Genomic DNA, 23,879 nt, shown 5'->3' on the forward strand with positions numbered 1-23,879 from the left:
AGGACAGATTAAAGGGCCACGTTAATCATCACATCACCGTGGGTAATTAGTTCCAACTTCTAACTTTCTAGAATCAATCAATCAAGCCCACACTAATTAGCCCATATGACAGGGATGAGCTATTCTAGAGGCCATGATGACCAGAGTGATGTCATGTCAGAGCATGTAAAAATGTCTCTAAATCAGTGTGACTGTAATGTATTAAAGAGCTTCATCAGACCTCACGAAGGAAAGTGATGAATCTATCAAATGTCTGGTTAGAAACGGTGTGATGATTCCTTTTATGAGTTATTATCACCTTGGCCAAGGTCTGGGTTGTCTTACTCTATACTTTAAATTCTCAAACTTTTTTTATTTTTAGCAGGGGCGGTAGAGCGTTAAAAATGGGGGGTATACAGAATTAAACTGATTAGCTTTGCTCATGAATATTAATTATGTGTTAAGGCATTCACCCTGTTGTCCTACCTGATTTGCTGAAAGGTAGACTTTGGGTGTGTTCCATTACAAAGGGCTCATCCCTATAACCTAATCCCTTCAGAGGGTTTGCACTGAGTGTAGGGCTCAATAATACCAGTCATTCGGAACGCACTTCAGCGTCATTTATCCATACCAAAGGAGCCCCTACCATCGCACAAAGGATGCTGCCCTCAGAACTGGCCTGTTAGATTGAAAATTGCAACATGCAAATTGCATTCCACACCAATTCATTCTAAGGGCCATTCACAGAGTACATGTTCTTGTGTTCCATTTGCACTGTTTTTTTTTTTTTTTTTTTACTTGTTGGACTAAATGTCTTTGGTTGTTGCATCTTGTTTTGTTATTTTTTATGCCTCTCGCGCCATGAGTGTCACATTTTTAAGACACTGTGTCAAGTTAAAAACAATTTAACTTTTAAAAACACTTCTCAAGAGCCCTGTGTCTTGTTCCATTCAATTATGCAACATATAGCTGTTATTGGAAGCAGGAACATGTCCTATGTTATTGGCTTCTTAGTGTCTTGTATTTTCTGAATTTAAATGAACTGTTTGTGCTATACTTGTGCAAACAACAATGCCTCACAGAAACATGTTTCACAGTGTTATCCTCTCATTCCATTTCATTTCAGTTACACAAGTCTGATACTGTAGAACTGGCTTTAATTTCCTCCCCGTGTCTGTCCTGCTTAACACCAGCAGAGATATCACCGGTCTCGGTCTGGATCACTGCCAAATGTTAGCCTGCCTAAAATCAAGAAATCGAACTCCTCAAAAACATCCCAGAAAACTTGTCGACGGGGATCTCCATGTGCCACAAGAATCAATCAAGCCACCAATTTGACCAACCCATTTGTCTTCAAACAACAATAATGAAGAAAAAAAAAACAGACCAACTGGATTGAAATTAGGTCCCCCAAACCCTGGAAGATTTGGAAAATACCATATTATCTCAGATGTATTAAGCAACATACTGTACAAAGAATGGGCCCCTGCTCTCTACTTGCCATCTCACTCAGTGCCGGTTCTGCCCCATTTGGCAACCTAGTCGAGACCCAAACACCTCTACACCGCTGGTTTGATGGCACATTTTATAATGATTAATATGACCAATTTATGATGTCTGGATAATTTTAACCATTTTACAATTGTCTATAAAGGTTTAACAAATTTAATCATGCAAACAATAAGGAAGACAATTTATTTTTTTTGGCTACCCTGTAGATACATTATAAGGGACTGTTTGGGGCAAAATGTTTTATTTTAAGAATAAGCAACAATTATTAATTAAAAAACATAATGTTAGACCACTAATCTGAATCTATCTATCTATCTGTCTGTTTGTCTGTCTGTCTGTCTGTCTGTCTGTCTGATTTCTGTTTTACCCTTACATCTATTTTTGCATGTTTTGTCCTCCATAATTCATACAGTATAGCCTACCTTGGCGAACATTATGTTCTGTAATGTTTAATTCATGTTTAAACCTTCAAAACGTACTTTCTCCAAGAAAAATTAAAGGTGCTGTAATCAAGATTTTTTTGGAATATCACGTATAAAATGCTTCTGCTACCTGATGGATATCACTAAAATATATGCCTTGAGAAGTCAGACCCTAGGCTCTGTAAAGAACCAAAAAGCTTTTTAGCAGAAACTTTTTCTGCCTTTCGGTCTTTGTGCATGGTCAGGTTTGCTGATATCAGGTTGGCTGATATGTCTTTGGAGGACTAGATTACTAAAAACTGAAAGGATGGGTCAGACTAATTCAGTGTCAGAAGTTAGCAATTACTGAAATGACTTACAGCACATTAAAATCATGGAAACTTATAGAATGCCTATAGTAGAAGTTTTTAAGAGAGTACATCGACAATATAACCAGGTAAGTCTGTATGTAAAGTTGCAACCTACACTGCTTAAATCGGATGACATGCAAGCAATCTAAAGCCAATACAAACTCTCACATCACTTTGTTTTATGAGTACACAACCATAATAACCCTCAGGAGCCTGACTGTTGTATTTTCTGACTCATTTATACATAAGATCCACCCTTACCTTATCCCCCAGTTTAATCTGTGGAGTTCTGACATCATTAAAGCAGCCCAGAGGCTTAGTGCTACAACACACCAAGAGGATGCTCACTGATGCCTACAGGTAAGACTACATCTTAACTGTAGTTTTTTTGTTTTCTTCCTATACTGCATATAATATATGATAACACAGTCTATTTTGGTTCCAACAGTGTATATTTCTAAGCTGTGGTTAAACCATGGGGGGGAAGGGATGTTTTTGATGCTGTGAAATCAAATCCTCTTGAGGACCAAATATGGTCACCATGGACACCAAAACATAGCCATAACGAAAGCATTGGGGGACCTTTGGAGTCACACCTTTCTGATAAATACGAGACAGTAGAATCAAGGTAATAGTTAAACACATACACACCAGATTGCTCTTCAATTTGATCAGTTTCTAAAAAAAAAACATGAAACCATTTACATGTGCGACCTGCTCCATCATTTTGCATCACTTTGTCCTAGAAACACATTTAATGTTTTAGCCCACATTTAAATGATTACACCTAAGCAATGGTTAGGAGAAACATAATCATTATGTTGTTAGAAGTCTGAGGCTTTCTTTTTTTTACTCTAGTCAAATGCATAGAACTCAAAATGTGTTTCTGGGCTAAAGTGACTCAAAATGATGGAGCAGGTCACATATACTGTGTTTATGCATTTGGCAAATGGTTAAAGTGATTTACAGTGCATTCAAGGTATATTTTTCTATTTCATGTGTTCCCTGGGAATCGAGTCAATAACTTTGCTGTTGCTAATGCCATGCTCAGTAGTTGAGTTACAGAAACATTGTAGCAAAACTCCATGCACTCCTACTGAAATTTTTTGAAAATGGCAATATTCAATGACATTGAAAAAGACCCTTGGATGATCTTGTACACGTGTGAATATGTGTCTGTTAGTTAAAGTAGTTTAGACACCCACTGGAGTTGAATGAAAACAAATCCCTCCATCGTCTCAGGAGTTAAGTCTCCGCCATCTCGCATCTATGTTCGATCCTCATCTCATAATAAGCTCGCACCTCTCTTGAGGGGTATATATATATATATATATATATAATTATTATTATTTTATTTTTTTTGTCTCAAAAATTGTTCAACTAATTTGTGTCACAGAAGTGTTTTTGAAAAATTGCAAATTGTGTCTTAATTCTGGATGAATACACATAGACACAATACAACCTTCTGAGATAGTAATCAAACAGAGCAATTTCAGTGGAATTGTGATTTAGAAGTTCTTTATGGTCCAAAGAGACCCTGGATGGCTGCCGTCTCTGATACCCTAGTTCAGTAATCAACAGCAAAGCCATCTGGGTAAGTGCAGAGACACCTGTGCTTTTTGGGTGAAAGCCACTGGAGTGTAAGGACTGCCAGAGGAGGATGCCCTTCTAGCAACGACAATGCAAAAAAATAAAAACAGTTAACCATTACAACATGTTATTCAGCTATGCAGTTTATTAGAGTCATAGGAGCCACTCTAAGGAATAATGCTCATGCAGTCTTTCTACATCTCTAATTCTTTTGTCATGTAATACCAGTTTAGTGTGAATCTGCACATTTTAAAGGGAAAGTTCACCCAAAAATTTAAATTCAGCCATCATTTACTCAAAATTATGTTACTGCAAACATTTATGACTTTCTTTGTTTCGTGGAACACAAAAGGAGATGTTATGTTGAATGCCAACATGTCATTTTGTGTTCCACAGAAGAAAGAAAGCCATTCGGTTTGGAACATCGGGGTGAGAAATTAATGATGTAAATATCCCCAAAATATTAGAGGGACCCTGAACATATAGTCCTCATTATAAAATTATCCACGGCTCAGTATAATCTAAGTCTCATCTGTTTAACACCTTGCGTGCCACATCATTCAATCCGAGATCAATCTAAAGGCAGTTATTGATATCCACTTTTATAGCCTTAAAATCAGAATAAGCTGCTGTCAATGCATTGGTTATGTGTTTGTTTTTTGTTTTTTTACTTAAATGAACATTCCAGGTTCAATACAAGTTAAGCTCAATCAACAGCATTTATGGCATAATGTCGATTACCAAATGGAAGTGAATGGGGCCAATCTGTAAACATTAAAATGCTCACCATTTCTTTTCTATATATGTACATTTTGCATATAATTGTTATTGTTAGTGCTATTATTGTTATTGTTAATGGTGGTGGTAGTGGTGGTAGTATTGATATTTATATTATTACAGAACAATTTGTCCTCCTTCTCTCTCCCCTCCCTTATAAAATCCAATTCCAAAAACATTATATATAAACATTTATAATTTATATACTTTATAAACTGTCTGGGTCTTGTGGCTGTTCTAGTGTTGTCGGTAGGTGTAATTGGCATTTCTTGTCGGCATGGGCATTACCGGTTCGGTTTTTGGTTTGCCTGGCCCCTCCCTCTGCCGGCAGTCCCTTCTCTCATTTAACGTGACAATGTCGGAGTGCTATCTGGGTTGGATGTGGTGTCTCTGGCTGGGGAGCTAACTGGTGCACACCACGGTTCCAGCCACAGATTACAATCTAAAAATGGCAATCAAACAATGATTTTTGGTTATCTGTCAGATCACAACCAGACCAGGTGAGCTTGGTTTGGAGGTGCCTGTCATGGTACTCCAGTATCCTTTGTGGAGGAAGATACAGCGGAGCACAGAGGCTTAACCACTGGTACAGGTGTTGGGATTGCCGGTGGCGGGGAGGTGGGGCCAGGTGGATCGGAGGTGGGGTTGGTGTCTGTGTCGGGGGGGGGTCTGTTGGTTGTGCTCGCCGGCGGTGGTGGAGCGGCTCACAGACCTAGAGAGTTTTGTATATCTGCAATCATTTTATTGACTGGTCTAAAATCTCATAAAGCTGAGATGATATTATTATTATTACTACTACTACTACTACTGCTACTGCTACTACTACTACTATTATTGTTATTATTATTATTGTTATTATTATTATTACTACAGCTACTACTACTACTGCTATTACTACTACTATTATTGTTATTGTTATTATTATTATTATTGTTATTTCTACTCCTGCTACAACTATTATTATTATTAATATGATTGTTTCAAATTGTCTTGATATCTATCTGTCATTCAGTGAGTTTATATCTATATCTTTTTCTCTCTCCACATCACCAAAGAATGTAATTAATAATAGTGATTACTATTATATCACACTAAATTAACCTATTGCTTAAACTTATCACTGTACCTGTATACACTACTAAATCTATACATCTATATATATTTATTTTTTCTTATATGTGTGTGTACGTATATATATATATATATATATATATATATATATATATATATATATATATATATATATATATATGTGTGTGTGTCATTGGTCTCTTTGTATAAGCTGCTATGTCTTGTTAATTTGTGTGTTTTGTTCAATAAATTAATAAAATAAAATAAAATGCTCACTGTTTCAAAAGTATAGCCACAAGACGCAAATAATATGTGTTATTGTTAACATTATTTTAGTGATAAAATCACTTGCTAAACTTTTCTCTGTAAAGTTATAATACTGTAAACTGTAAGATGACCATTACACCTCAAATAATACACAAGTTTTAACAGAAGAATTAATGTAAGTGCTTTTATAAAATTATGTGCTTCACATTTCTACCTTTAAAGCTTCCAAAAAGTTGCCTCATTCACCTTTTTTTTTTTTTTTTTTTTTTTGAGAAAAGGAAGGCAGAGTCGAAGTTATTTTTTGTATCCATTTTGTATGCCACAAATGCTGTCGATTGAGCTGTACTTGTATTGAACCCGGAATATTCCTTTAATAAGATGTTTCAAGGTCCATGCCTTGAATATATAAAATCCCACGGTTGGCCTCCTCACAAGCATGCAATGTGCACTCTTATAGACATGTTTTAAAACATGCAGGGAACTGTTCTTGTGTGAGCCATGTTCTTTGTCTCCTGATTGTGGGCTCAATTGGCTGAGGGTTGTCTGTTGCAGTTGGTTGGTTATCAAAGTCCTTTTAATTGGCTCATACTAAGGATTGCATCCATGATTGGACCAAAGACCCATAGCAATTAGTAAGAGAACCTCCAGCCTATAAGTCTTTCATGATACGCAACATTCAGCTTTACAGCTTATCACGTGACTATAACGTGTTATCTTAACCCTTCAGTGCTGTTTGGCTGAAAGGATCAGTTTCTCTAGTCATATTAATCATTCTGCCTCTACCCTCAAGAAATACATCTCTGTCTGGGCCCACTGTCAGCCTGTTCTTTAACTCAAAGAAATGGATCTTTATGTCAAGGAAGTGAACACTTCTCAGATATTATGTCATAATGCAATGTCAGATATTACTGAATGTTTTTAAGCTCAGTTTTGTAAGAAAACCATGTCCTACGATATACATTTTCAGGGAACGTTGATGATTAGGGTTTTTCCACTAATCTTTATTACTCACCCAGGAGAAAATAGTTGGAAAGAAGGAGTGCAAGAGTTTATAATCCAGATTCTTTATTTGCATTTGAGTCCACTGTTGCACTGATCATGGGTCTCTTTCAATAACTATACATTGGAAATGTCTGCATGTGTTTTTAGACCGTCCATGCAGAAATCAGGTTTAGCACTGAAAGATAAAAGCATTGTAAAGTAAAGGGAGACAGACCAATATAATGTGATCTGTGTGGGATAAGTAGTATTCAGGCTCATTTTTGTATTCAGACTCACTATGACACTACATGTATTCTTTTCAGTAATCTACTGTAAATCCATTTCAGAGCATTAATAGAAATCAATAACTGGAGTGGCACCTAATTACATTGTTATGCAGTCATAATGACTGACCTCTCATTCTTGCCAATATGTGCACCAGAGCTGCCACTCCAGAAATACAGTATATCTATATTAGTGCAGTACATCTCACAGTAAATCTGTTTTAAAACTAAGTTTTTTTTTTTTTTTTATGGACCCCAGAGCTTGTTTAATTTTTACTTCCTTTTATTTTGTTTTTCAAAACTCTTTCAGGTTTTTGCTCCCTCAAACATCAGAGAGTGAAACTTAAATGACCTCCACTAATCAATGGACTCAGAGCAGTGACTGCAAGATGAGATTCAGGCTATTACAGAGGTGTTTTGATTCTGTGGGCAAAGAAGTGATGTTTGTGCCTCAATTTTTAGTTGAAATAGAGTGTCGATAGTTTCATCATTAAAATCCAAATTTACAGGTTAGCACCTTGCTAAAATGACCTCTCGCTTTTTTTTTTTCTTTTTTTTTTTTAAAAAAAAGCTTTTGAACTTGTTTGTCAGTATGGAATTGTGAAACAAAGTTCAGAATTTTATCAGAACACATTCTTCTTCTTGTGTTTTTGGTGATTCACATTCTTCGTGCATACCACCCCTTACTGGGCAGGAAGAAGAATTCTAGCAAAAAAGGACAAATGTATTGATCTGTTTCTCACTCACACCTATCATATCACTTCTGAAGATATGGATTAAAACATCGTATTGATTACTTTTAAGCTGACTGCATGCGCTTTTTGGAGCATCAACATTTTGGCACCCATTCACTTGCATTATATAGATCTACAGAGATAAGAAATTCTTCTAAAAATCTTTATTCGTGTTCTGCAGAAGAAAGAAAGTCATACACATCTGGGATGGCATGAGGATGAGTAAATGATGAGAGAATTTTCATTTGTGGGTGAACTCTCCCTTTAAGAGGCTAGAACTATGTGATCTGACTCTTAAACTTAGTGTGGCTAACATTTCAGTTAGGTTGATACAGTCATATAAAATATTTTGGGTTGGAACAAAAACTTTTAGAATTTTAAAATTTCATTACTCTCTACAATAGTATATTCACAAAACAGGACTAAGTCCCTTCATGGGGACCTCAACAAATGCGAGGCTCAGGCAGTGCCGTTGTGCAATTTATGCAAAATAATAAATAAAAATATGTCATCATTATAATTTTATTTGGGGGTAAAATGTGACCTGGACATGTTTTCATGAGATTTACCCATACACAATCTTGTGACAGACAACATTATTCAATGTATATTTCATTTAAATGCATTGGTTCTCATCAGCTTCTTTAACTGTTACTTTATTTTTCAATTCTCCTCTTTTCTCTAATCTCTCCCTCTCATATAAAGTAGCGTACTGCCAAGCAAGTTACCTCCCACTTCCTACTTTTTCCCTGAATTGACCTTTGTATCTGTGTGAAGCATGGATATGCAGTGTCATAGAGGATGAGCCTGTCAGAAGTTGTAATATGTTTGAAATGGGAATGCAGCCCCAGTGTAGCAAAAGACATCTTGTCTCATTCCACAGTGGATGCTCTACATTAATGAGGAGTCCCTCCAGACATCATGAATGGTAAGATGTTATTTAAGCAATAAAATATGAGAGGCAGTACTATATTGTGGATAAAGTTGTCGCTAAGGGGCATTGCTAGACCCTGACCTGTAATCCTGTTTGTTGTGATTATATTTACAATATTGCAAGGTCACCAGTGCTTTATTGTCATAATAAAATGGTTGCTACATAATACAAAAATTAGGGAAACAATTAGAACATTATTTTATTAAGCATTCATTAAGTGCATAGTTGGCCTCTGTGGGTGCTTTACAGTGACATTCACAGTAGCTAGGTGACAGGTATTTCACATAATAGTTTTTGCTACAGTATATTATGTACTGTACAGTATATAAGTGCAGCTGTTTGTTTTGTTGTTGTTTTTTTAGTAGTTCTGTAGGTTATAACATATCACGCATGAGGGGTGGTGTTTAGGTCATCATGTGTTTACCTGTCTTAACTGATATCCACTGTCCTTCAAGTTGACGTGCAAGTAACTCTTCACACCTCTACATACATAAATATGGGCTATAATACAGAATAGTCAAACATGACAGTTGGTGACTGGAATGGGACTCTAAGAAGCACCTCCATGCTGGTAATGGAAGAAACCTGTATAAATATATTCCAAATGTAAGTTCAACTGACTGCTTCAGCATTGACATTTCAAACACTGCAGAACGGTACTGAGAGGGTGACCGTTATCAATCACTTTTGGCAGCAAAAAATGAATGAAAGAAGCATTTCTTCAGATGAGATTCTTTCTTTCTTTGTATGGGTTCTGGGAGTCTGCCAACTGAAAAATGTGCACTGTGTGTCCATAAATGTTTACTTGTTTCTTTGTTCATTATATGAATGATATAGTTAATACCATACAGGTAACTTGGTATGTGAGTGATTTGAAATATACCTAGGTAATGGACCTTATTCACAGTCTGGAATGAAAATATGGCTGTGAGGGATAGACTTCCAGTCTCTTCACTACTATTGTTTAAAGTGTTTTGGATCGTTCCACTGACGAAAAACACATCTTTCTAAAAAAATGAAATAAACTGTAATTGACAAAAAAGTCCGGAAAACATGAGGTGTGGAGAATTAGACGTGATCTAGGAGCTTTATACAGCTTTATACACTGAATGCCATTTAAGACACTGCAAGCAGGGCCATAGCTAATGGGGTAAAAGGTGGTAACGATTCTGGGGGGGGGGGCAAAACAAATTTTAAAATGTATTTTCTTTATATATATTTTTCTATATATATATATATATATATATAAGGGGCCCGGAGTAACATACAGTCAGGGGGGCCAGAATTGCTTGCTATGACACTAAATGTAAGTCTATCCCTCACAGCCTCAATTTCAATGGTGCTACTGTGAATAAGGTCAGATGGATGGATGGATGAATGGATGGATGGCTATTCTGCTGGAACCATTAGGTCACCAATGTTAGCTGTCAAAATTACAGTTGCTCCCTGGTATACGATTTGAAGTGTTCTTGGTTACACAATAATCCCCCCAGAAAAAGCACATATGCACACAGCATGAGGTCAATGTTGTGCATTATGTGATTATGCAAGGATGAAGTAGTTAATAATTCAAGATCTGTTGGAAACTCAAGAGATAATAATTGATCAACTATCACTTTCACCACATATGTTACTGCACAAACAGAACATCAGTGCTGACTAGGCTGTGTCTGCATTTGTTTTTGTTAAATTGCACTTCTTTACCCCCTTACAGACTTTATATAGACTATGTGAGACATCTGAATATTAAAATAAAATGAATATATGGGGATATTTTAATTTCATTGGGGTCCAAAGGTCTCAGATTACTAGTGAAAATGCTTTTTATTTAGAATTTTTCTATTTAAATAAAACATTTTCCCATTAAAAATTAGAATAACAATTTGAGTGTAAAGTTTAATTGAAAAATGTAGTTGAATTTTGGAATAAGGTATGTCCCTCTTTTTGCTTTAAAGGGGTCATGACATGCACTTTTTTATTTTATTCTCTACCTTGAGGTTCGCTTATAATGTTAGTAAAGTTTTTTGCACAAAAAACAGTCATAATGAAGTATTACATGACCTTTTTCTACCCTGTCTTTGGCCCTCTGTTTAAAACACTCGGTTTTCTGTGTACTTCACCTTTAAAACACACCCATTGTTATGATTGGCTGACATCATTGAAAATCAAATGCCCTTCCGCCATGAAAAGTGTGGAACTGTATTTTCCAAAAATGAAAAAATTTAAACTTGCAAGCGATTTATGAAATCCCCTAAACGCACTCAGTCTAGGCAATCATTGATAGCTACAGTATATGTCCCAGTTTTTGTTAAGCACACAATCAAACTACAACAGTTGTTCGACTGAAATAACAATTGAAAACTGAACAAAATTGTCACACTGTTTTTCACCAATACTTATACATTTGGTGATAAAATAAAGCTATTTAAACAGCAATAACAGGCAAACACAAGCTTTGAATGTGGGGGGTTAAAAAGTGTTTCCAGCTCTAGGGAGTGTGTTAAAAGGGACGGTCGAACCGGGGATTCCCACTTAAATACTGGAAAATGGGCCCAGATAGCACAGTACATCTCCAAGATGTCTGTTTTAGATCTTTTCATCTGGAAAGCATCACAATTTAATTAGCATCTGCTACACATCTTAAAAAGATTAGATTTTCAACATTCTAAATCATAAAAATCTCAAAGACATCTGCTAAATGTCTTATTGACATTCCTAATCATACTTATTGACATACACTATATTGCCAAAAGTATTCGCTCACCCATCCAAATAATTGAATTCAGGTGTTCCAATCACTTCCATGGCCACAGGTGTATAAAATGAAGCACCTAGGCATGCAGACTGCTTCTACAAACATTTGTGAAAGAATGGGCCGCTCTCAGGAGCTCAGTGAATTCCAGCGTGGTACTGTGATAGGATGCCACCTGTGCAACAAGTCCAGTCATGAAATTTCCTCGCTACTAAATATTCCACAGTCAACTGTCAGTGGTTTTATAACAAAGTGGAAGCGATTGGGAATGACAGCAATGACAGGCCACGTAAAATGACAGAGCGGGGTCAGCGGATGCTGAGGCGCATAGTGCGCAGAGGTCGCCAACTTTCGCTACAGACCTCCAAAGTTCATGTGGCCTTCAGATTAGCTCAAGAACAGTGCGTAGAGAGCTTCATGGAATGGGTTTCCATGGCCGAGCAGCTGCATCCAAGCCATACATCACCAAGTGCAATGCAAAGCGTCGGATGCAGTGGTGTAAAGCACGCCGCCACTGGACTCTAGAGCAGTGGAGACGCGTTCTCTGGAGTGACTAATCACACTTCTCCATCTGGCAATCTGATGGATGAGTCTGGGTTTGGCGGTTGCCAGGAGAACGGTACTTGTCTGACTGCATTGTGCCAACTGTGAAGTTTGGTGGAGGGGGGATTATGGTGTGGGGTTGTTTTTCAGGAGCTGGGCTTGGCCCCTTAGTTCCAGTGAAAGGAACTCTGAATGCTTCAGCATACCAAGAGATTTTGGACAATTCCATGCTCCCAAATTTGTGGGAACAGTTTGGGGATGGCCCCTTCCTGTTCCAACATGACTGCGCACCAGTGCACAAAGCAAGGTCCATAAAGACATGGATGAGCGAGTTTGGTGTGGAAGAACTTGACTGGCCTGCACAGAGTCCTGACCTCAACTCGATAGAGCACCTTTGGGATGAATTAGAGCGAAGACTGCGAGCCAGGCCTTCTCGTCCAACATCAGTGTCTGACCTCACAAATGCACTTCTGGAAGAATGGTCAAAAATTCCCATAAACACACTCCTAAACCTTGTGGAAAGCCTTCCCAGAAGAGTTGAAGCTGTTATAGCTGCAAAGTGTGGGCTGACGTCATATTAAACCCTGTGGATTAAGAATGGGATGTCACTTAAGTTCATATGCGTCTAAAGGCAGATGAGCAAATACTTTTGGCAATATAGTGTATGTCTTATAGACATATTGTAGATGAGCAAACAAAGCAAAAAATACTCTTTCCAGATGTAAACACACACATCAAATAGATTTTCTGGGGGATGTATGTGTGCTATCGGGGCATTCTGATGTGTTCATTTTGTCCAAAATGTGGGACATTATGGCTATAACAAGACAGATGAGAAAGCAGACAGCCTTACTACCACATACTTCACCAGTGTTTTCGTTGCTCTCCGCGTTCTGCCATATTTAAATAATTTAATCTCAAATCAATATTTCATGAGGAATGATGTATTTCTTTGGTAAGTAATCGTGTAATAAGCACGATTTGTTCTGCTTTGGAGTCACGATGGTTTATTTTGCAATAAAAACGGCTGACTATACAATTCTTTACGTATCAAACAAACACAGGCAGATGAAACATTAGAATTACACTTGTTACTTTCCAACATTATTGTCATGTCCAATATTATTGCCACTGCTACATCTTTCAATACAAGTTTCTTTGCAAAGCCTGAATCCTTGGTTCTCAGAAGAAATCATTCATGAATCCAAAGAATCCAAACATTTATTCCCAAAATAATGCGTTCAGGAACTTTGATTGAATTAGCCACTAATTCCTAAAGTTGGGGTCCTTCAGAAGGCTATTTGCAGTATCCCAGCTGCTTTCTTTCACTGTTAACTTACTGGCCACAACGATTACGTATGTTGTTGAGGCGGGAAGTATGCAAATGACACCACACTGTGACATCACAATGTAGACAATATCAAGTCTTTTATTGCAGGGTGGAAACAATCCTCTTTTTGGACTGGAGGGAAAGCCTTGAGTTCTAAAATTTACAGTATGATTTTAAAGTACCATGACTTCTCATATGTCAAAATATCAAGGAAAATTTTATTCCTCATGTCATGACCCCTTTAATGACTGCATGTACTTGAGCTGGCACTGAACTTTGTGAACTTTTTGTGAAGAGAAAAACCTGATGCTCCGTGTTGTCCCAGCATGATTTGAGAATGTTCCAAAGACCATCTTGTTTGCTTCAATGGGAGAAAGAAAATCTGACCTTTTATAAAAATGAGTTAACATGCTGAAATTGTTACAAATTTGATTAGTGACTTAGAAATAGTACAGAATCTTTATTTATTTTAATTTTATTTTTTTGTCATAATGTTTCTTTGTTTAAAACCTTTTAAAATCCTAAAACTCTCAAGGTTTATTTTGTTTCCAGGTATAAATTAGTTTTTGAATTGGTCTCAGAATTTTGGACCCCAATGTATGTATTTCCATTATAAATAGTTACATATATACTATATCTCTTATTTTAGATAGATGCAGATGATGCTTTGAATACTAACTTCCCTTCTGATCTTCAAATGGAACTGCAAGAAAAAAGACGAATAGTCCTGACAACAAGTCCCCCTGATGGAGGCTATGGCTGGTTCATTGTGCTTTCTACCTTCCTTGTCTTTGGGTTGACATTTGGCATCATCAAGTCCTTTGGTGTGTTCTTCGTAGAAATCCACCATTATTTTGCTACCACGGCAACAGCAATCTCATGGATCACATCCATTTCTGTGGCAACTGTACATTTTGGAGGTATGAGTCAGTTTGTCTTTTCCAACGACAGGTAATTTTTTTGTCCATGCGGAAAGCTAAAGTGCACCACAATGAAACACAATTACAGCCAATCAAATCATAGTTGATGTTTAATATAGTTGTGGTGAAGATATTTCACTGTGGGCAGAGCTACCGACACAACGCAACAGAAATAGAACCCAAGCAAACAAAAAAATGGTCATTGCTCATCAGTCGTAAATGATTTGGACAAAGACTTAGATTATCATGGAATAGATAGCTTTTAGCACTTGACATTGTATTGCGTTGGGTCAGGTTCGGACAAGTGTAAGGCCAGAACAGTATGCAAATGTCGCCATGAAAGCTTGGCCAAAGCGTTACAAGTGGGCCCCCACTGAGCATACCTAACATGTGCTTTTGCGGTAACAAACCTCAATACTCAAAAACACAATTAAGTTGCCTTCATTTGTCTGTTCCATTAAATCAGATGTGTTATTATTCAATTATCTGGCTATAAACACCTCAACTTTAACTAGCTTGCTCAGCAAGACTCCCTTCAGTCTGTTGCTTTGCTATGACGGCAGTTGACCTGTAGTGCTCCAGACAGTGGTAAAACTGGCTAAACCAATTGTACTTTACAACAGCCTACCCTAGTGGGTTAATTGAGATCTAGTTTAAGCACACCAGTGGGCGCGCTCAACTCCTACTCTCATAAACCTTAAAATGTCTGAACCTCAGACATACACAAACTGATTGTATTTGTTTGCAAATATCAAGTTTTTGCCACACTTGATTTCAACTTTGCCTGATGATCTGCCAACACAGTGCATTGTAATCGTTTGATATTTGTTGAAGTCACGCTTCTAAATGAAATAAAATAGTTTCCTCGGCTCTTTGCATAACAGTACACCCACTGGCACCATCAGACCTTTAAACAATGTGAGACTACAATAAATCTAACAGAGCAAGAGACTAGAAATATGTTTCATTGTAATAAACTCCTCTATTTAATACAAGTGCTGATAGAGCACTTGGCTCCTGGCAGTACAGTATGTAATGAGTGTGCACTTCCTGTCTGTCTGTGATGCAGCCCCTTTTGGCTCTGCACTGAGTGCATACTTCGGTCACCGGCCCGTGGTAATGGCGGGGGGTCTGCTGAGCAGCATAGGGATGGTGGCGGGGTCATATTCCCAGGATCTGCTACAGCTGTACATCACTGTGGGGTTCCTTACAGGTAAGAGCACCACCAGCAATGGAGCATATGGTTGTCCTCACTTGCTCTCGCTCTTGCACACAGACATACACACATGCAGTACAATCATGCGTCAGTACTAACACTGTTGACTCAGAAAAGGTCATTAGCCATTTATAGCAGGTGTATGGGATTTCATATTCATAAAGCTCTCACATTCACAACTCTGCAGGAGGAAAAGCATTTGAAAAGAAAGAAAGAAAGAAAGAAAGAATGAATGAATGAAAAAGAAACAATTATCAAAGAATTAATAGTGTTATTATTACCATTATTTTTGATATATACTTTTATTTAATGTGTTAATTTCTACATTTTTATTTCATTTTATGTTACTTTATTTTTATTTATGTGATAAAGAAAATAAAATAAACACTTAAAAAGACTTGAAGTTGGGCACTGGGGCAATGGCATGATGACTGTTTAATGTTGGAACTGCACTGCACTCATTACTGAGTAGCACTGAGTAGGTCAATTTCAATAATAACAATGATACTGTATACAGCACCTATCAACAAGGCCTTATAAAGTGAGGTCATATCAGGCCAGAGAGAGGTACTAGATACAGTATTTATAATACATACTGTATAACCTTGCAATGCTGATGTCCATTTAGCCAGCAGAATTTATACAATGTTTTACCCTTGGAAAATTAATGACCAGTCAGAGGAATAAATGCTTACTCAGTGATTATCCATCTGCACTGATTGCTCAATGTCATTTTTGCTTTATCCTCTGCAGGATTTGGCTATGCCCTTACCTGGACCCCTACTGTCACCATGCTGGGATGGTACTTTGAAAAGCGACGGCCTGTAGCCAACGCTCTGGCCAGCACAGGAGAATGTATCCTTACCTTCATCCTGACCCCATCCTTCCAGTTCATGGTCGACCAATATTCCTGGAGGGGAGCAATGCTGATCCTTGGAGCTCTGCAGCTCAATCTGTGCTTGTGTGGAGCTCTATTGAGGCCACTTGACAGACACGTTCCTTCTAAAGAACTTACCATAGAGGAGACAAATCTAGAGTTGGAGATGCTGTCCCAGACTCACACAAACAGGCAAGACTCAAAACAAAACTTTGAGCTGCTGAAAACCAAAATCATACGTTACGTGGACTACACGCTTATCGCTAATTTTCGTTTCATGGTTTACTCAATGTTTGGTGTCTTCGCTGCTCTTGGCTTCTTCGCGCCATCACTGTTCCTGGTACCTTACGCCCGCAGCCTTGGAGTTGAGGAGTATCAGGCAGCAGCTCTCTTGTCCATTTCTGCGGTACTGGACCTGTTGGGCCGGTTGGTCTTCGGGTGGGTGGCTAACCTGAGGCTGTTGGAGACAATCCATCAGTTGATCATCACGGTGATCTTGCTGGGCATTGTTCTGCTGCTCTGCCCACTAGCAACCACCTTCACCCAGCTGGCATTGTTCAGTGCTGGTTATGGACTGGTTTTCGGAGCGACCGTGGCCATTCACATCACAGTGCTCTCGGAAGTGGTGGGGGTAGAGAGGCTGGGGAGTGCTCTGGGTTTCTTCATGCTCATCCGCAGCAGTGGTGGCCTTCTTGGACCACCTTTGGCAGGTGGGATGTTTACATGCTGAAAATGTGCAATTTTGGAAACCTTCAAAGAACCTTCTGGAACTTTCTGATGGAATAGTTCACCCAAAAATCTAAATTTTGTCATAATTTACTCACCATCATGTCATTCCAAATCAAAAAGAGATATTTCCTTTTCCATACAATGATAGTTCAAAGTGACCATCAGTGATTAAAAAAGTAATCCACAACAAATTACCTGTGACTTCTATATAACTGTGATCAGAATACTTCATTGATTGCTTTATAAAAAAGTTATCACATTACTAATTACTTTTAAGTTGCTTTCTAAAACAGTTTTCACAGAAATTTTTTTGTTATTTTGCTCAACAAATTCAAAATAATGTCTATATTTCCTCGTTCATTGTTGCACACAAGCCATACACACATCACCACATGTTTCACCTTACAATGACTCATAAGGGGGCGTATGCCCTTCGGCTGTCACAGAAACACAAAGATGTACAGTACATATGAACATAATTCATGTTTAAAATTTTACATAAATTATTTTTCAAATGTTAACCCAAATAACATATTTACATATCATTAACTTAACTGAAAGTCAGTGACTATAATCTAATTACTAGAATTTAAAATATAAGCATTGCACAACTTTTACATTTAAAAGTATTTAAATTAAAGTATTACTTTGTAATAAGATTACACAACACTGGTGTCCACATATTTCAAGATCTAAAAAAAAAAAAAACATATTGTAATTGTACTCCATATGACTCATGTCTTGCATTAAGTTATGGTGTTTTTGGCCTGTTTTGGTGAATATTCTTCAAAAATTCTACCTTTGTGATCCATTGATATAATAACAGTATTCGAGTTTGGATTTAAATGCAGGGTGAGTAAATAATGGCCGAGATTATTTATTATTGATATTTTTCTTATTTTTAAAACTCATAGAGCTTTATAAGATGTTTACTATCCAAATTCAATATACAAATGGTTTACTCTATACTCTTTAGTTAGACATCAAGCAGTCACAAACTCTATGTTCCAATATATTGTCCAGATATGGAAAAGTTCTAAGTCACTGTAAAGCATACCTTTCCCTCATCATATTTCTTTGGCCTTAAAAGGTTTCTCATTAATGTTTCATAAGACTCAGTTCACAATAATAATATGTTATCGTCCCATAAACCATTGCCCATCATGGAAATGCATCATAGTTCGCACTTGGCTATTGGGTAAATTTCATTCATTATTGGTCACCGCATAAATTGTTTTTCTTCATCTTTTTTTTATAGCGGGCCATGCTTGGGTTGCCCAGGCCAAATTTAAACCATGTTTCATTGGCTGTAATTCATTGCCCGCTGTTCTCCACTAACACAGTGCAGAGAACACGTCATAAATTGTATCGTGACAATACATCAGTGGAGTGCCACAGAAGTGCCTAATGAATCAACAAACAGAAATGCTGACCACAACAATGCATATAATAGCAGTAATTGTTTGCCACCTAATAAGCTCTGATAGGGCTACTTCAAAAAGGCGATTTTGTAATGTGGAAATGGTGACATTTTGCCCAGTGCTAATTTCTAAGTTGGAAGAGTCCTTACCCCATTTTAGGGACATCAGCTACCAAAACCGTGTCAGTATCTGTAGTCTGAAAGAGTAATGTACTTAAAATGAATCTCATGGGTTTTTTATTTAATTAAATAGAGCGTAGATTGAAGTTTGGGAGGAGAGGGAAGCCCTTATTTTGGGCACCACAGGTTAAGAGTGTAGTCTGCAGGGCTCCATAACCGTCTATGTAATTACACCGTAAATTAGTTCTGATGTCTTGACAGCACAGCAGTTTCTTGAGTGAGTTTTAATCAGGTTGGAAAATCCCAAACTCTTTTACTGTGGCATTTTAAAAGATGACTCAAATAATCTTGGCATCACTGACTTCGTAGGGGCTCTAAACCTTGGTACTTTAATTGATTGATCATTTAAAATAAATGTCCAGAAAAAAAGTGCATTCTGAAAGCTAGCTGGGCAGAAAAAGTGAGGTGGGATGGTGCCCAAAAAGATGTAAGCAAGTGGTGCTTCCTAATGCAAGTGTTACTATTATGCTGAACAACCATCCAGAACAATTTAGCAACCACATAACAACGCACTAACATTGTGATGCCGCATTTTGCATCTTCTTGAGACAATGCAATTCTTGTTGTTCTAATTGCAAACTAATAGTTTTTAGTGTCATGTAACCTGCCCATGTTGACATCTGCCTAATTTGACAAAAAAAATGGGATGCATAGCCATTGAAATAAAAAACAAAAGATAAGCATTTTCTCCTCTTAAAAATGGATAAGCCTTAATCTGAAGTGTTTTCCTTGCAACTGTTGCCTTTGGCTTGCTCACTGGGGGTTAGTAAGGCACTATTCTTTGTGAACAACCCTAAGACGCTGTGGGTGTGTTTTTCTCGTACGGATGACCTGGGTTTGATTCTTACTTTTGTCCCAGTTTTCTCCATCCTGTTTCCTGTCTCCACTCTTAATATTTCCTTAAATACTACTTATAATAATAAATAACCATGGTGTTACTTCATTAATATGGTGTTAATATAGTAACCATGTTTTAACTTTGTGATTACTATGATTTTACTACAAAATACCATGGTGATACTATGGTTACTGTAGTAAAATCATGGTTCATTGTTGTAAGGGAAGGTTAGGGTTAGGTTTAGGAGTTAGTGTAGGGTGTCTGTGGGACTCTAAATAAACACAATAAACACACTGTATTGATGCCCCTAAACTGTGTGTTAGTATTTAATTAGGGGTGCAAACAGCATCTAGCATGATTTGCACTTATTGCAAAGAAGATGCTTTTGGTTGCTATTTACTCATGTAAGTAGCATCTATCGCAAATATCCTCTGCCTTTTTTTAATTAATGCACAGAATATGTGACTAAAATGTAAACTTAGTTTAACAGAGACTGACAGTAATTAAATGTTTGCTTCTCTTGTTTCTACAGGATTTTTCATTGACAAAATGAATGACTATGGCGCTGGGTTCCTGATGGCAGGCGTGGCTCTCATAGTCTCCGCCCTCTTTCTGCTTTTGTTGCACCAGATGAACAAGAAAGGAAAGCAAAAGGGAAAAGACATCCCCTCGGAAAACGGAAAAGGAAGCGAGGATCTGGAAAATGGAAAAGGAAGCGAGGATCTGAAAAACTGAAATTCCGATTTCAGAAAAAGTTCAAAGCAAGAGAATTGGTAGGCACTGTATATTTGTGGGTGCACTCGAGTAGCTACTACATGTATTTTGCAATGTCACGTTAAAGTAAGTTTGTCAAAATGTACTTACCCACTATATACAAGCTTCTCTGCTGTGGACAAATTTGATTCATGCAACTCCCACAAAACATGCTGTCATGTAAGATGAGATTCTAATTAGAGATGACTATCAAACGCAATAGGTGTAAATTGACAGCATGGCCTCATGCCAGTGACATGAATCATATTAATTTACCCTAAACTCTATGTGACACTGAGTTAATTGATCATTCTCACCTAAATGAAGCCTTTGGATTCTGGGAAGTCTTCTCGGCCGTACACTATAATAATGCCATTGCAGTGCAGTCATATTTCATCAGACATTTTGCTCCAGTGAGTCTGAAAAAATGGGCAGTGTCTTAATGGACTGAATGCTGACTAAGGGTTTAGCTACTGCCAAAGATGAACATATGCAGTAAAGTACACTATCTAGTGATATTCCTTTTTTTATATAGCAACAGTATGAAGCTACATGGATTCAACAGTGTCTTTTAGTTTGTTTGTATAAAGATCCATAGAATCAAATTTGTATTTGAAACATGGATTTTGTGTAAGCAGGTCTTGAGGTAAAAAAAATACTAGTTTCAGAAAACATTCTCAATGATCCCCCTCTAGTGGTGATAAAATGCAAATGCAGGATGGAGAACAAACTGTACAGCAAAACTGTTATGATTTTGTAGATAAAACGCATGCAACAGGAAATCAAACTATACATCAAAATGTACTGGATGTATTTAGTCAAAAGTCAATACAAAACCTTAAAGCTAAATTGTGAATGTTAAAATTATTTTTTCCTCTCTCATCTTAAAGAAATATTCTGGGTTCAAAACAAGAATTTGTGTCGTAGTGTTGATTACCACAACTTGTCCCTCCTTTTCTTAAAAAAAAAAAAAAAAGTCAAAAATATTGGTTACAGTGAGTTGCTTAAAAGCAGACATGTGATGCTTGTAATTTTTGAAAGATTTTACATAATTTTTGTGGTACACAACATTATGACACAAATGCTTGTGCAAGCTGATTGACTTGTATTGAACCTGGAATATTCCTTTAATATGCCAGCTATAACCATGTGCAGGTTGATTTCCCTGAAAATGTATAATATTTCTGCTTTCAAAAGATTGCTCTGTTTATTTGAGCATCCCAACCAGCCCGGCACAGCAACAATTGGCTCAACCAGTGCTGTGATTTTGGGGTGGGAATTTCTATTTGTCTAAATTACTGTAGTCGGGGGGACTATTCGGGAACCTGTCATAATTTTTACAATTTCAATTTGTGACGACGGTGGCACAGAAATTTAACTCTACCAATGTAACCGTTTAATGTCATCTATAAATCAATAGGGCAAATGTGTTTCTTTAGATCTTTCTTCAGTTTAAAGACATAGATATTAAAAACATGGGCGAATCCTCCTTTGAAGAAAACCACATGATACTATTAGACAGTACTTAGACATGACCAGATTTTTCCTGTTTATACTGTAGCTATTCAAAGCTATATCATCTTTACAGGATATCAAAGCATACTTCTGATGCACTCTTCACTGGAGGCAATATCTATTCCCACCATCTGCACTTTGATGTGTTTTATGCATGCTGGTCTGTGTATATCTTTCATAGAACAGTGACTTTCATCATTTGAAATAACAGAAATAAGTACACTTGTTACTTCCCAATCTGAGTAGACAAATATTATGCTAGACTAGGAGAGCTTCTTTGTAACCTTGGAGTCACCAACTGCATACAAATGAACATATGCTTAACCTGTTTAAGTCTGTTCACACGCACAATTGAGCACATATGTTTAAACACACAAACACACACACACACACACACACACACACATACACACAGACACACACACATACAATGTAATATACGTATACTAAATCTCAGTGTCACACTTTTTCTTGTTATAAGTATACATTCTTATGTTTTCTTTTTCAGAATAGACATGCACATCTAGTATAATCAAAAAGGCAACCAGGCAACAGATGTGAGAAATGAAATCAAAGCCTTAAACTGTATGCCCCTCATTTCCGGCCCACAGAACCACAATTAAAAGGGCTCCTTTTTAATGTCTTTTGAATACCATTCATTCCCACATAAACTTTTCACGCCCTCTGCTGTCACAGACACTATGTTTAGTTAAACACCTATTACAGGTTCTCTGTCAACTGAGTTATGAAATACCAGGATAAGAGGTTGTAAGACTATTTAAGTGTTGTCTAACACAAGTGATCTGGTTTTGGGTATTTTTTGCATTGCATTTAGGTCAGCCTTTAATTGTAGTTTTAAATTATGATTATTAAATGACATAAAGAGGTCATGGAAGGTGCTTTTTTGCTTTTTATTTCATAAGGTCCACTTTTAATATTAATAATGTTGTTTGTGCCAAAAACAGTAATAATTTAGTATTTTAATTTTTTTTGTTTAATTTGAGCCCTCTCTCAGACTCATTAGAACTATACTAAAACTATTTCACAAGCTGCAATCTGAGAAACAAGCTACACATTTGATGACGGCTCAGTTATTGTTTTTAATTGCTCCATCCTTCAATAGACCTTATTCACGCTAGCGCCATCTTGGATTTTTAATGGGAATGGCAACAAAGCTGTGAGGGATAGACTTACTGTTTCTTCAATGGGCTGTTTTGCAGTTTAAAATGTTTTTGGATTGTTTTGCAGACAAAACATTGATAAAATATCTGTCCAAGAACATTCAGTATACAAAGAACTCCAGACAACATGAGTTGTGAAAAATCAGATGTGAACTAGGAGCTTTTTACAGCTTTATACCGTTCGTGCCATTGAAGAGATAGTAAGTGCATCCCTCACAGCCTCATTGTCAAAGATGGCGCTAGTGTGAATAAGGTCCACAATAGCCTCTTTGAATAGCCAAGACATCTGGGTTCACAAAACAATCTGTGCTGAAATGTGCTTCTCAAACTTCTTTGATTAAACTGAAATGATCAGAGACTGTGAAATATAAACTTCAGGCCGTTGTTTTTACATTGGAATTGTGCAAAAAGCTATGCAGAGTGGCAGGTGCTACACATAGGCTGCATCCGAAAACTTATGCAGCTAACTTGCTGCCTAATCAGTGGAACTTTTAAGGAAACTGGTCTCAGAACAGTTTGAAAAGCACCTTATTTCATCCTACCTCTGTATAAAGCCTCCACAGCCAGCATTTTCATTTTTTGGACACTGCTTGTAGAAAAAGCACAAGATTTGGTTGATTTTCAGACATTTTTGTTTTATAGTAAAAATTTTTGGTGGAAAAATAAACATTATTTATCATACCTGGCATGCCAAGACTTTATTTGCACAGAGAGTCTCACTGAC

The 23,879-nt window shown here is 37.2% G+C and overlaps 1 protein-coding gene across 1 annotated transcript; it reads left to right on the forward strand.

Annotated features, from left to right (window-relative positions):
- Positions 1–8,774: 8,774 nt before the first annotated feature.
- Positions 8,775–23,836, forward strand: LOC127417386 (monocarboxylate transporter 13-like). The gene is made up of 5 exons (XM_051657394.1): positions 8,775–8,895; positions 14,176–14,446; positions 15,516–15,659; positions 16,416–17,249; positions 20,239–23,836. The coding sequence occupies exons 1-5, from the start codon at positions 8,893–8,895 to the stop codon at positions 20,439–20,441; spliced, it is 1,455 nt and encodes a 484-aa protein (XP_051513354.1). The 5' UTR covers positions 8,775–8,892; the 3' UTR covers positions 20,442–23,836.
- The last annotated feature ends 43 nt before the right edge of the window (positions 23,837–23,879 follow it).

The sequence above is a fragment of the Myxocyprinus asiaticus genome, chromosome 26, assembly GCF_019703515.2.
Source record: "Myxocyprinus asiaticus isolate MX2 ecotype Aquarium Trade chromosome 26, UBuf_Myxa_2, whole genome shotgun sequence".
NCBI lineage: Eukaryota > Metazoa > Chordata > Actinopteri > Cypriniformes > Catostomidae > Myxocyprinus > Myxocyprinus asiaticus.

Bases quoted from the DNA above. Each gene is read 5' to 3' on its own strand.
- LOC127417386 (XM_051657394.1), top strand. The intron at 15,660-16,415 runs GTAAGAGCACCA...TATCCTCTGCAG, and splicing joins CACTGTGGGGTTCCTTACAG to GATTTGGCTATGCCCTTACC. The intron at 17,250-20,238 runs GTGGGATGTTTA...TTGTTTCTACAG, and splicing joins TCTTGGACCACCTTTGGCAG to GATTTTTCATTGACAAAATG.